The sequence below is a fragment of the Cavia porcellus genome, unplaced genomic scaffold, assembly GCF_034190915.1.
Source record: "Cavia porcellus strain 051 isolate PalLab524CR breed Dunkin Hartley unplaced genomic scaffold, mCavPor4.1 scaffold_6, whole genome shotgun sequence".
Taxonomy (NCBI): Eukaryota; Metazoa; Chordata; class Mammalia; order Rodentia; family Caviidae; genus Cavia; species Cavia porcellus.
Genome location: NW_026947489.1, coordinates 1,883,056 through 1,896,841, shown reverse-complemented (window position 1 = coordinate 1,896,841; position 13,786 = coordinate 1,883,056). Strand labels below are relative to the sequence as shown.

The 13,786-nt window shown below is 53.3% G+C and overlaps 1 protein-coding gene across 2 annotated transcripts in view; it reads right to left on the bottom strand.

Annotated features, from left to right (window-relative positions):
• Nucleotides 1–500: 500 nt before the first annotated feature.
• Nucleotides 501–13,786, bottom strand: part of Cyfip1 (cytoplasmic FMR1 interacting protein 1) — a 79,594-nt gene continuing 66,308 nt past the window's right edge. For both annotated transcript variants that reach the window (XM_063249799.1, XM_003461081.4), the window contains 9 exons: nt 11,438–11,525; nt 8,066–8,209; nt 6,917–7,007; nt 5,409–5,539; nt 4,949–5,021; nt 4,325–4,419; nt 3,486–3,724; nt 2,948–3,095; nt 501–1,214 (listed from right to left, as the gene is read on the bottom strand). In XM_063249799.1, the coding sequence (XP_063105869.1) occupies nt 1,050–1,214; nt 2,948–3,095; nt 3,486–3,724; nt 4,325–4,419; nt 4,949–5,021; nt 5,409–5,539; nt 6,917–7,007; nt 8,066–8,209; nt 11,438–11,525 (1,174 nt within the window). In that variant the 3' untranslated portion in view covers nt 501–1,049. The remainder of the gene's footprint in view (nt 1,215–2,947; nt 3,096–3,485; nt 3,725–4,324; nt 4,420–4,948; nt 5,022–5,408; nt 5,540–6,916; nt 7,008–8,065; nt 8,210–11,437; nt 11,526–13,786) is intronic.

The following is a 13,786-nucleotide window of genomic DNA, read 5'->3' as shown; positions in this document are numbered from 1 at the left end:
CCCAGTAGTGCAGTTTCTGTTTGAGGCAGTCTCTTGATGCTGGCCGGGACTATATATACCACACAGCTGCACCTGGCACTGAATTCTTAGCCATCTTCATCTGTTTCTGTAATTCTAGTAAGTACAACAGGCTGACATGTTAGCTGTGACAGATCGAGTGGGCCAGCCCCAGCCACCTAAGACAGTTTGCTTGGTAGTGGGGGAGGAGAACTGGGAGACGCTGGGACAGGACTTTGGTTCCTCAGTTAGTCTTCCCACACGCCAGCCTCTAGGCCGTGGAAGGACACAGCAGCACTGCTCAGTGTCCTCCGTGTCCAGAGTGCAGCGGCCACATACCTGAGTCTGAGGCTCACTGGTCTGCATGGAAGTCACATGTCTGTGGTGGTGAACCCGACGTGTCCCGGGCCTGTCCCACCTCAGCCTCATGGAGGCCACTTCGATTATGGCATGAACCTGTCTGTGCCAGCCAAGAAAAGTAGCAATAAATAAATGCACACAAATAGGTTTCATTAGTTTTATTTCTCTAACCTGTACGCCTCAAAATTAGATTTCATCATACTTGAATTTAGTGGGAACCAAAGAATCAGGTTCACTATCTTCCAAAACACTGGCACAAAAGAGGGACAATGACTTAGAAAATTGTTTATAAAAGACCAGAAAAATCCCTATACTACTGCTAAACAGTCATGGAGTTAATGGTACTTGGCATAGGATTTTAATACAATTAAAAGGCATTAAGTTTATTAGGGGAAGAAAATGAGTGAACTTAACTGTGTCACATGGTGTAGCCAGTTGCTGGGAAATTCTATAGGAAACCTGAGAATAATTCTGCAAGAACATGGCAACACTTGGCAGCCAGTATTCTCAGACTTCCTCATTACCAAAAGCATATACAATTTTAGTCTAGAAAAATAATTTTATAAAATAAACTTTTAGATCAGAAGTACCCCCTTGAACAAGTAGAGATACTGAAAAGTAGTCCCTAGAACCCACTAAGCAGTTTCAGAAAGAGCATGGGCCATCAGGCGCCCCACAGGGCGGCCTGCGCCTCAGCTGCTGGCCAGAGACTGATGGATGGGTGGCTGGAAGCAGCGCACGTGCTCCACCGGGGTGCTCTCCCCGTCACCCGCCTTCAGGTACTTGTCCAGGATGGTGATGATCTCGTCGTTGAGGATCTGGAACTTGCGAATCCTCTCAACCATCTTCTTCAAAGGCTGTAACAGGTCAGGGCATTGTATTATTAACCCTTACACAGGTACTTTGTGACTCAAAATGTTAAGATTTTCATATTTTCTCAGAGAAACTACATCGGACTATACAGGAGTATGGTATTTTAAATGCTGCTACTGTAACAGTGAATACAGTTTCAGTTTAAATACATTTCTCTGCTCCACAAGTAGCTTTGCAAACTCTAACAAGCATATTCACTCCACAAATATCCACGGAGCAAGGATCTGCTGTATGCTCAACGCTGGGACTACAAAGACGAAGACGGTGTGCTCAGTAGGGAAAGACCAGGAAGCCAGCAATGCTAACTAGACATCCGGAGGGCAACGCTGTGGGAAGGTTTGGCCGGCCTTCCTGTTGTGATAGGTCTGGCTGAAGAACAGCATTAAAACACAAACTTTTACAACCACTGGTGGTGGGTCCCATGAAGGCGGTAAGGCGGAAAACAGCAGTGCTGGGATGGGATGAGACAGGCCGGGCCAAAGCTGGCCCCCTTGGATGAGGCTAACGTGGTCCCAGGCTGGCACCAGCCCACGGCAGTGAGGCAGGAGCAAGGCAAATCTTGGGAGGAAACTCATCTGAAGTAAGTTCTTTTGAGGAAATACTAGAATTCAAAGACTTAAATTCTCAGTTACAACCAAGATTGGAAGAACTAAGTTGAAAAAAATGAACACACAATTTTTGGGTTAGAAAGCAGATTAGGTAGAGCTCAAGTAAGTTACCTGCAGACACAGATGAAGAAGGAGCTCTGGAAGCAGTGAAAGCTAAGAAGATGGCACATGGCGGCCACAGCAGCCCTGAGACGCGCACAGCCGTGCCCTCCCTGCCTCACGGAACATGCTTGGTAGATGTGCTGAGGTTGTCACCGGAAGTCAGGAAGAGAAGGCCTCCTGGACCGCCCAGCAGGACCCACCCTCACCCCAGGGTAGAGGGAAAGACGGCACTGGGGGATGCTGGAAGCTGAGGGGGCCTGGCCCACCATACCGCGTGAAAGGCAAAAGAGACCACGGGGCTGGCAGCCAGCAGCAAGTGGGGACCTTGTTCCTACAAGTACAAGGATCCGAAATCAGCCACCTTGCTCCACAAGGGTGAAGCCGAGTCTTGCTGAGGCTCCAGGGCAGATGCAGCACCACCGCCGGGCGCACGGTGGCTTGTGAGGGTGAGTGGACCGGCCAGGTGCAGTGCAATTCAGAGTGAGTCTCGCTGGCGTTCCCACCACTGAGCCCCTGCTGATGCTACGGCCGCGCAGTGAGAGAGCTGATGGCAGGGGAGAGTCGCAGGGCTAGCGTCTAACCAGAGTCCCAAACCACAGAAACAGAAGGCAGGTGACAGGATTCCTGGAGACCATTTCAGACTACCAGGAGCGGTATTTTCTACTGTTCAGCTCTAAGCAGTCCAAGGTGACAGAAGACAAAGAATTTACAATAATCTGTGCACAAGGCAAGTCGGGCTGAGCACGCTGAGGAAAAAAGAAAACGGCAGGGCTGTTTGTTTGTTTGTTTGTTTTGGTGCCAGAATTGAACTTTGGACCTTGTGCTTGCCAGGCAGGCGCTTGTGCCACTGAGCTATATCCCTGGCTGTTTTGTTTTTTAAACTGCCAAAATGTCACTTGCCAGTTATGTTTAGGTTCACTTGAGTGATGGAAACCTTTCAGTTGGTAAAACCTTACTGTCACAGTGAAAGATACCCACCCGTGAACCTCTTAGCCAGGGGAACATACCACGTTTTTGATGATCTCATCCTTGCCATCATGCTTCTGTACTTTGAGGAGATGGTAGCAGAAATCCAGCACTGCAAAGCGCCGCTGCTGCCCGAGCAGCACGATGATCATGCAGCCGGCCCAGTGCAGCCCATCGCCAAAACACTGCCTAAGAGCAAGAGCACACAGCGTTCACACGGACACTCAGGAGAACGTCCTGCAGGCCCTCCCACTGCCATCCACAGCCTGAAGCAGCACCCTGAGCAGGTGATTTGTGGGCTTTGGTAGTTTCTGAGCTCGGGCATGCTGCTTCCTACTTTTGTAAGTCCACAGGGGCAGAATGACATTATGGACCCCCTGCCCAGAAACGTGCAGCCCCGATCTGTGTTCAGGGGTTCCAGGATGCTACTCCTAGGTCCTCTCCTTGGTGTCAAGGAAGAAGCCCCACTTTCTGTGGCACTGAAGCAGCTTGGTGCGTGTCTGATCCCTTCCCAGGATCTCAGCCCTACTTCTGTGTCCGTTCCCCCGACCTGCCCTCCCCAGCACACCACACACTTACTCCACCGTGAACTCATGCGTCCCCACGGGAATGCAGTACACGAACTGCATGGCACTCCACAGCCTGTGGAACTCCACGCACTCATCCACGTGCATGACCCCGTTGCTAGGGAGAGGCCCACGCCAGATGGGGTCATCCAGAAAGGTCCGGATCCGTGTCAAGATGACCTCGAACATAGACAGGCCACAGCAGAGGCGCTCCTTGGTCAACAAGTCCCCCTCCCTTGCGATTGCAATTTGCTGCAGAAAGCACAACCAGGCATGGCACTGTTTATGACTGTCCCGAGAGTACTTCCCTGACAGAAGAGGATGCGTGGAAGCAAGCAACAAAGATGAGCAGTCTTCTGTACTGCTAGTGACTTTGCCCTTGGGCACACCTGGCAGTGTGCGGAGACAGTTTTGGGCTTCAGTGTGGCTGGACCTACTGTCATCTGACAGGCTGAGCTCAGGGATGCCACTCTACAGCCTGCAGTGCAGAGAACGCCGCCTTCAAGATGGCAGCGTGCGGAGGCTGAGAACAGGAAAGCAGCATGAGCAGGCATGAAGCACAGAACCTGCCCTGAGGCCTTGCTGCTTCTCCCCTTTCTTCTGCTTTAAGAGAAGCCCTTTCAAAGAACGGGTGGACTGCGACAGATGATGTTTGCTGTGTCGGTGTGCGCTGCCAGGTGAGGTGAGGCGCTCGTTGCGGTGCACACACCCGAGAGGTCTCTGATGCATCCCCCTTCAGCTGGGGGTCGCTGCCCACCTGACCCCAGGGTGGCTGCCCGACTGCCCATCCCCACTGCAGGCCCACGGGGGACGCCTGGCTCGCGGCCGGGCAGTACAGCACATTTCACCTACCTGTGGGGTCCCCAGCCTCTCGATCAGGGGGACGAGATGTAGCGGGGCATACTTGGATTCCAGCCTTTTCATTTTAGCATCGAGCCTCTCCCCCTCTGCAGTGGGAAAAACACTGTATTATGCTTTCCAAGAAACAACATGAAAATTTTGCTACAAAGATTGTTAATGTGGCTATAGAGTCTCTTTGGGAGGAAATTTTGCAGAACAAATTTGATCTTTCAATTTGAACAGACAGATTTGCTTAAGGAAATGTTTCCGTTTGTGGGTCTGCCTTCACCTGGGACTGGTACAAGCTCTCCTACTCAAAAGAGCCCAGACAGACGAAGCCCAGCAGAACTGATCTGTTAAATACTCGTGTTTCAAACTCGCTGAAACTTTGAAGTGAGCTATAGCAGAAGAGTGCAGCGAGGCTCCTCACCACTCGGCTGCTGAGACAGCAGTCAGCCCCTGGCCGCGGCGCTCCATCTGCTCGCCTGCCGTCATCGGGAAGCAAATGAGGCTCATTTCTTTCAGTTTGAACAAACTGCCCCTGGGGCCCAAGTGTGGCTGAAGGCCCTGACGTCACCCCGCAGAAGCAGCACCCCGCCAAGGGCTGCTGGACTCTAGGGAGGGGAGAAGGCTCACCTTTCACGTGGACGCGCGGCAGGATGTTCTGGAAAGGGGCTGCATGCAGCAGGTCACACACTTCCTCTAAAGACTGCGGCGGAGAAAGGAAGCGGCGTTAGGAAGTGCTGAGAAGCCTGCTGGAGACAGGGACACTTGCACCCACGTGAAAGCAGCACGCTTCAGGCCTGTCTTTCGAATACATGACTGCCCTAGTGAAGTCTCAGGCCGCAAAAACAGGTGCTTTAAGCAGTAATATTGCAACAATCTCCCAGAGTAGCCTAGAAAAACCCTGAAACAGTGTGACTTTTTTTGTTTCTCAAATGCAGGGAACAAATTTCAAGTAAGTAGCCATGAGGGGAAAATGGTATTTTACAGCCTTGCTTCTCAGGGCCTGCACAGAAACCTCCCCAGCAAGACGCTTCCCACCCCCTGGTGGGCACCATCTTAGCACAATGGGAGAACGAGGCCAGGCACTCACCAGGCTCTGCTCGATCAGCAAGCAGAAGAGCACAGCGTTGCCCACCTCCCGCAGGTTCTGGAAGCACACAGTCTTCAGCTCCGCATACTCCACAATGTCCTTCAGCTGGTGGTGGAAGAACTCCAGGATGCCTGTGGGCGAAAGCAAGCGGGGTGGTGGGAGCTGGAGGCGCAGTGCCCTGGCATCCCGGGATGTGTACCGACGATGGGGACGGCACAGCATCCAGTCCTGCGCTGCCCTCACAGCCCTGTGCCCAGGTGATGGGGACCACTTCCTATGCAACCCCACGGCTTCAGAAAGGCGACAGCAGCAGTCACTACAGTGCAGCTGTGCAGCTGCAGCAGAGGCGGACGGGAATTGGGCAGGTTCACCACACCTTGCAGGCCCTGAGACGAATACCCCCATCAGCCGCAGCCGCCACCACACTTGAGGAAAGCTGCACCCTCTCCCCCTGCTTCCAGAGAAAGGCAGAGCTTCCCCAGTGCCCAGGCAGCATAACACAACGCAAAAATGCAGGCTGAAGATAGGAAAGACTTCCAGTACTCCTGATGTATTCATTCATGGCAAAGCCAGGCAAAAGCCAACAGGATGATTCCAAAATGCACATAAAGGTGGAAGACCTCAGAGAGGCCACATCACCCTAGAGAGAAGAAAGTTGGAGATGAAACCCACTTCAGTGGAGGCCACTCTTCAAGGCCCGCTCTGCCCATGTGCCAAGACATCCCTTCCTCACCACAGCCCGTGCCCCTGCTGCTGCTGCTGCCATGGCACCTGCCAGGTGCCAGTGTGGCCGTCTCACTGCTTGAAGACCTCTAGCAGGAGGGGACAGTGTTCCCTGTGCTGAAAAGTCCCTGAATGGCCTCCTCTACTATGCTCAGAGCTCTGGTCGTGTCATTTTACTGCCCAACATCATCATTTCGCTTCCCGATGTGCTGAAATTGGGTTCTTCTAAGCGAGGGCTGGCCACAGTACACTTAATTTCCTTCACTGGGCCTCACTGCTCCTCAGACACCAGTGGCTGTGTCCAGGTGCCGGGCCGCACCGGTGGGCTGCCTATAGGTCAGTCTTCATCTGTCACACACATGTGGGCACACGTCTCCAAAGACAAGGCCAGCGTTCAGCTGTGCAACTTACAGAAGAAACTGTCTCGACAGAGACAAAAGCCAGCCTTAACTGAAGGAGGGTCCCCAGCTCAGACTGATCGTGAAACAGTACTCTTTGAAACCATCAGAGCTGTGCAGTTAGAGAGCCCAGCAGCAGCAGTTCACGTGCAGTGACCACACAGCTGGACAAGGGCCTTTGTGCATCTTCCCCACCCACGCTTTGTGGGGGGAGCAGGTAGTTGTTACTCAGGATCTGGTTTAGGGTCTTTCTCTCCTCCTATCCAGGGAAGACCAACCTGTTGTTCCCAACAGTGTCCAGCTTGCTTTCGTTTGCTGTGCCTGAGCGCTGAGCTGCCCTTGCGGCAACACCACCATGAGCGCCACAGCCCAGGCCCCCAGACTCACCGGGAGAGCCGTACTCATGCCGGGGCAGGCGGCAGATCTTGGGCATCACTTCCATCAGCGTCTTCACATACTGCAGGATCGTGCCCTGGAGCTGGGGAGACAAGGGCGGTATTGGCTGCAGCATGCACTGTGCACACGTGCCTGTCACAGAAGGCACAGCAGTGAGCATCTGCAGCACTGCTCCGTCAGGGGAATAAAATGCCACTGGGCAAAACAGTGGCCAGGTGTCTTGATGTGGCTGACCACATTGACACTGCAAATCACAGTGCCCACCGGAGACACAGGCACCGAGGGTGCAAGGAAAAGGGCAGGAGAGCTGAGCCACTGACACCAAGAATGCCCGCAGCCCAGGGACCCCAGGTCTCACAGGAAAGTGCAGTGCCTGGGCTCTTCTTCTGGGTCTAGTACAGCTTTAGGGCTGGGCTCTGTCACCTCCGTGCTCAGCCACGGGCCAGGAATCCCGGCACCTTCCGACTGCCACCCATGTGCAGGCAGAATTTCCTGCTGGGATCCTGCCTGGGGAGGGTCTAGGACCAATGACCAAACTCTCCTATGTCCTAATTATTTTATTTTCTTTGTATGTATTCTGGGAATCGAACTCAGGATCTCAGTCATGCTTGCCAGGCAGGTACCACTGAGCTAAATCCCCATCCCTTCTAATTAATTTCAATCCTGATCTGTGCGGTTGTAGATTTAACTTGCAGTTCTGTTAGCCTTTAGTTTGTCTCCCTTTAAGTGCACGGTTATCTCACTTCCTTGATAGATTGCCACTCAATTCAGACCCCCACAAATGTGTTTTCAAGCTTTCTCTTGATGACTGGTTCAATCATGGGACAGAAGACAGACACTGTTTTGATAATTAAAAATGCCTCCTGTAAATCAGTTAAAATAACCTGGATCCACTCTGGCTGTTTTTAAATGACAGGGTCAAGCTGGCTCCAAACTCCTGGGCTCAAGTGATTGCCCCATTTTAATCTCCTAAGTAGCTGGAATCACAGATCCAGGTCATAGGTGTGGTGGGTCTACTTTCATGAATCGGGAAAAAGGGGGGAGAAATGAAAGTATCAGAAGCATGGAAAACTAAACAGAATCATGCATCTGTTCAGGGACCAGCCTGGCGGCTCTGGTCCAGGGCCTGCGGGAACTCACCAGGCTCTTGACGACCTTCAGCAGCTCTTCCATGACCACGGCAATGCCCTGGTAGCCGAGCAGCCGGCAGATGACTTGAAAGTGTGGCGGCCCCACAAAGTTCCGGTAGCTGCCATAAATGCTGGAGTAGGCTAGGTTCAAAGCCTGGGGAGCAAGGTCAGAGTGTTCAGCAAGGCCCCCACACACGCGCGCACACATGCACGCACAACAGCAAGATGCTCTCAACACAGCACCCGGGTAAAAGACCCAGTGACTTTTGTTGTAAGATACACTGCCCTTACAGGCATGGAGGTCTCCAGCCAGGAAAAGCAAACTTGCTGGAGCAGATCCTGTCGGGGTAGTGCAGCTGGGGAGAGCAGCACCTCGGCAGGGAGGGAGGGTAGTGCGGGCAGTGTGCATGGAGGGGCCTCTGTGCTCCTGTAGGGGTGCAGGTGCTAAAGGAGCGTTCAGTGCTATGAGCTTCCCTCTCCACGCTTCCGTAGCCACATCTCAGACATTTTAATGTTATTTTGTATTTTCATTCAGTTGGCTGTATTTTGTGATCTCCCCTGAGACTACTGCTTTGCCCATAGTTTATGGAGAAGTGTGCTAATTTTCAAGTGTTTGGAGAGTTTTTAATCTTTCTTTTGTTAAGTGGCTTCCAGTTTGAGTTCAGTGAGGTTAGGGAACACTACGATTTCAGTGCTTTCAGTTTTGCGCAAGTCTCCTAGATGGGCCGGGCCGGGCTGTGGCTGTGGTGGTGTCCGCGGCTGTCTGCAGGGACGGCGCTGGCTCGGAGTGGGCCGCTGAGCACAGTCGGTCAGACCCCGTCGCTGCGCTGTGAGGTCCAGCTCTGCCCTGCTGTTGCCAATTCTGCGATTGCTTCCGTCAGCTACTAAACGGGGAGCGGCGTCCTCGGCTGGAGGTGTTCACTTGTCCTTTCATGTCTGTCTGCTCGGGTGTCCAGTACAGAAGCCCCGTGGGCCAGCCTCTGTCTTTGGACTGTATTTAGATTCCATCTGTCTATCCATCTGTGTATCACAGTAGTAGAGACGGCCCTCAGCGGCTTCACACTGAGTTGCATAACCAGCCCATTTTTATTTTGAGACAAGGTCTTATTAAGTTACTCAGTCTGGTGTCAAATTTGTGATCCTCCTGCCTCAGTCTCCCAGAATGCTGGGATTATAGGTACAAACCACAACACTGGGCTTTGACTGTTTAATACATTTATGTGTAACATAATCATTGATATGTTAGAGCCCAAGCCTACTACTCTTTTCCTTTGTTTGCTGTCTGTTTTGTCTTTATGAGTACATTTGCAGTAAACCCTCAATTTAGGCACATGTGTGTTGCAGACTTTCACAGGTGTGCTGTAGAAGACTCACTGTCGGATACCCAGGAGTCCCACTTGGGAACATTCTCCTGGAACCTACTTGTTCGTGAGTCAGGAACTGCCTATGCGTTCGTGTGCGTGAGCTGGTACACGTGCAGCCCCGCATCCTCTCCCACTCGCCTCCCTCCATCTCTCACTCATTCCTTCTGCCTTCGCGTGGGCTGTCAGTGTCCAGAACTCCGAGAGCGCCCTGCACACACCGCACAAGCCCGGGGAGGACGGTGCAAGTCTGAGCTGGGCTCCTCTAGATGCCATCGGTGCCTCTTTTCCCCGTGGGACTCTGCTTGGTTCTTTTGCTCTAGTAAAGTGTAACCATGAGCACAGATGACTGAGTCTTTCTAGGATATCACAGGATTTGTAGGTGGTCGTGACCAGCTGAAGCCCCGAGGCAGAGCCTGAGTGTCAGCTGATCATGAAAATATGGTGACTGTGATCCTGCCACGCCTGCGCAGTCCGGTGCCAGCTCCAACTGTGTGTGGTCAGACTCGGAAGAGACAAGCCGACCTGGGCTCAGACACTCGCTGCCATCCTGACCTCAGAGCTCCACGTCTGAGTCCTACATGCTGAGGTTCTGAGTAAGATGTTTGTCAATAAAGGGGGAGTTCAATGCAGGAAGAAAACAAAAGCGCGGGAGACACACCGAGGAATGCCACAAGCTCGGTTCACAGGAGAACCTCATTCCCAGGGCTGCCCTGGCCAGCCTGGCCTCCTCCTCCTCAGCAGCAGTTCCTGGCTTCACCGCAGGCAGAGCCAGCCACCAAGTGAGGGGTCAACAAGCGCCACACGCAGAACACTGAAGACTCAGGAGCAAAGCACAGCCCAGCGCAAGCAGCCAGGTGGCAGGGACTCTGCCTGATAGCCACAGGATGGGGTCCCTACCCTACAAGGCCACCGTTCAATTAAGGAATGAGGTGGGGTCTTCACCTGCGGGCTGGGCCAGCCTTCCAGGAGCAGGGGGAGCACACGCCAGCACTGTTCGTGGTGTGCGGAGCCAGCACCCGGCACCCCTCACTATGGAGCACTTCCTTCTTTCCTTCCTTCCTCCTGGACCCTAAGGGTGCAGGGCACACAGCCGTCCCACGGTGCCCCGTGGGCCAGGCCAGGCCGCTGCCAACAGTGCAGGGTTCCCACAGCCCTTGCCACACCCCTCCCTGTCAGCTCCCATTCCACACCTGTAAATGTGGCTGAGTAGTTTGGTTGTGTTGATTAGGAGTCAGGATAAGCAAAGATGTCTGTGCATGTTCAGTTCAGACAGGTTTTCCCCTAAATATTTCTGAGCCCTGACTAGCTGAGCACAAGTGCTCAGTAACCCCATCGGGCAGCTGCCGAGTTTCATCAGGTGCTCAGGACCAGAGGCTGCTGGCCACATGGGGAAGTCAGGACCCCCCCCAGACCCTCTGGACTCTGCCGTGCGTTTTCTTAGGCCCACGTTTTTAAGCCTGTAAACCTCCTGCCAGTCTCACTTGTTTCAATGGCAGGAGCGAGACAGGCACACTGCAGTACCTACGACAAGGCCACAGCTACGGAAACACTACAAACCAGTTCCAAAGGATACTTTTTTCCAGTTGTGTCCCCCCCCCCCCCCACTTTTCTTGTCTCTTTGAGACAGCATCTCACTGTGCAATGTAGGCTGGCCTTAAACTCACTCTGTAGCCCGAGCTGGCCTGGAACTCGCAGTGACCCTCCTGTCTTGGCCTCCCCAGTGTCACTGTGCTAGTTTGTATTTTAAATTACTGCCATGTTTCAGAAAGATGTTAATCAAATGGAAGAAAGCATAGCTCTAAAAATATGACACATTTAAGTCACTGCACCCAAACTGATTTAAATTAAATTCCAAGCCAGCACAGTGTCTGCTGTCCCTGCTACCGAGAAGGCTGCGGCAGGGGGACCACCTGAGACCAGCAGTTTGAGACCAGTGTGGGCAACTCTATAAGTTTCAAAGTATACCTCATTATGATCATGTAGAATGTACACCAAAAAATCTAACAAAAAGAGCCTACCTTGGATCCATGTAAGTACTGGGGCTGTGCATTAGGTTGTTTATCTCTTTGAAATTCCTGAGAAAATGGTAACACTGTCCGAACAAACCTAAGCAAGAAAGACGAAGCAGAAAAGAGAACAAGAACTTTAACGCTGGCTCTTCAAATTCACAACTTCCAGCACCCATTATTAGAACTTCCCCCAGCTAACTGGAGTCTTCACCAGCTGCCATAGATCAAGAGCCGTCACATGGACTTGACACCAACTCCCCGAAACACAGAAACTGTGTCCACAGTTCAGGAGCCACAGCAAGAGCCCGGGGGCCCATGAACTCGGTCTGCACACTTGGGGAGAGGCTGCCCCGTGGGCACCAGAATCACATGAGCCCCGCACAGCCCTGCAGGAGCCTGCCAGGTGTGAGAGGTGGGGATGACAATGAGACCACCATCCCAGCCACCCTTGTCACCAGCTCTGGGTTAACAGGGAAGAATAAGCAAACTTGGTCAAGAAATTCCAGCTCGATGGTGGATCAGGGCATTTTAAATCGAGTGATAAACTGTCAAGCAGAACTACCAAGACCAGCAAGCCATGTCATCTCAGCAGGGTCTCGTCACACACGGGCAGACACACAAGGCTGGGTGTGGGTGCACACACTGGGATCCCAGTGTCTGGAAGAAGGACTTAGTTCCAGGCCAGCCGGGCAGCTCAGTGCCGTAGACCCTGTCAGGGGAGGCAAGGAGAGGCGAACGGGAGGACGTTCACACCACGAGAACCACGCAGCATCGGCACACTGCCAGGGTCAAGCAGAAGCACAAGAGGAGCCTGGAACCCCCATGGTCAGAAGGCAGGGCGTGTCCAGAATGACAAAGAGGCTGCTGCCCAGAATGAGACCGCTTTGAGTTCAAAAATCTACTAAAGCCATTCGCCGGTCACAGCCTGAGTTGGAACCCCTGATCCCTGCTGATCAGAAACAGACTGATAAAAGTGCTAACACGTACACCAGACTGCCAACAGGTGTCTGTGGGGGCAATAAAGAAGTTAGGGACCCCTGCTGCCTCCGGAGTGTGAGGCAGGAAACAGGAGAGTGGAGTGGGGGGGGGGGGTAAGAAAGAATGAAAATATGTCACATGTCTGTCACCAGACATGTCCAAATTCTGCTCTGCAGACACGTACTGAAAAAGATCTGAGCGTGGTGGTGTACACTGTAACCCTAGCACTTGGGAGGCTGAGGCAGCAGGACCACCAAGAGTTTGAGGTGAGCGTGGGCTACACAGTCTGGAAAGCATGCTGAGACTGTCTCCAAAGACAAACCCACCACCCCCAGACTCACGGGAGTTCAGTCACTAGAGCGACACCTGATTCAGGTACACGTCACTCACAGGTGCTGAGACTACGGAGTGAGACTTACACAGGCACCGCTCAAAGTCCCAGATCATTCCCTACATCTCGCTCACAGAGCTCCAAAGGGAAACGGTGCCTCAGCGCTGGGAAGCCAGGCCGCCCTCCCTTCCCCGGGGTGTGGGGCTCCACCGTCCCTCGGGACACAGCCTCCTGTGGCCGTGCTCTAGCCGGAGCCCTGCCGATCCCAAGGAGAGCCTGCTCTGGCAGCTCCGGGCCTTTCTCGGCGAGTCGCAGCCACTTGGCGGACTACAGTGTGCCAGTGGAGACGGCACATGGGCCCAGCCGTAACAAAGTCCTGTCTTGTCCCAAGAGGCTCTCAGAAACCCCACAGGCCTGGAATCCAGTCCTGGGGCACGCTGCTTTGCACAAGATTCCACACGTACAGCTCCACAGCCACCGCTCAGCACCCCTGTGGTAGCGAGCGCCGTCTGCTCCAGCCTCTCACACAGAACTCAGGCAGGCGCTCCTTCCGCGGGCCCACCCAGGGGCCCCTCCAGGTCCTCACCGCTCCTGACAGGACGCAGTGACAGGAGAGAGCTGTGTGCGTACTGGGTACAGGAGTCTGCTTTGAGTATCTCTGACCCATGGTTGATTGAATCCATGGATACGGAAGGCCAAGTGCGCGCCAGGAACTCCAGAAGGAAGACGTTTTCACAAGGGAAACTCCTCCAACCCCTTCTACGTAGCTATCTGATAACTGTGCAGCGTTATTTCAAGAATAAACATAATCTTCAGCTTTTTAACAACTTAGTACGTTTCGGAAAGACAGGCACCTCAAAGGTGAATTAAACGGGGATGAACCACCTCCAATTTCGGTTTTGGGGACCACGTATGGCCAGGCCCCAAAGCCTGAGCTAGGGCAGTGCCTGGGCTCCTTTACTTGCAGCTCCAAAGCCAGGTGTGTGCCCACTGCCTCTGCCCAGAGTGGGCACCACACCGCCGTGGAGCCATGAGAAGGGTTGTGCGGC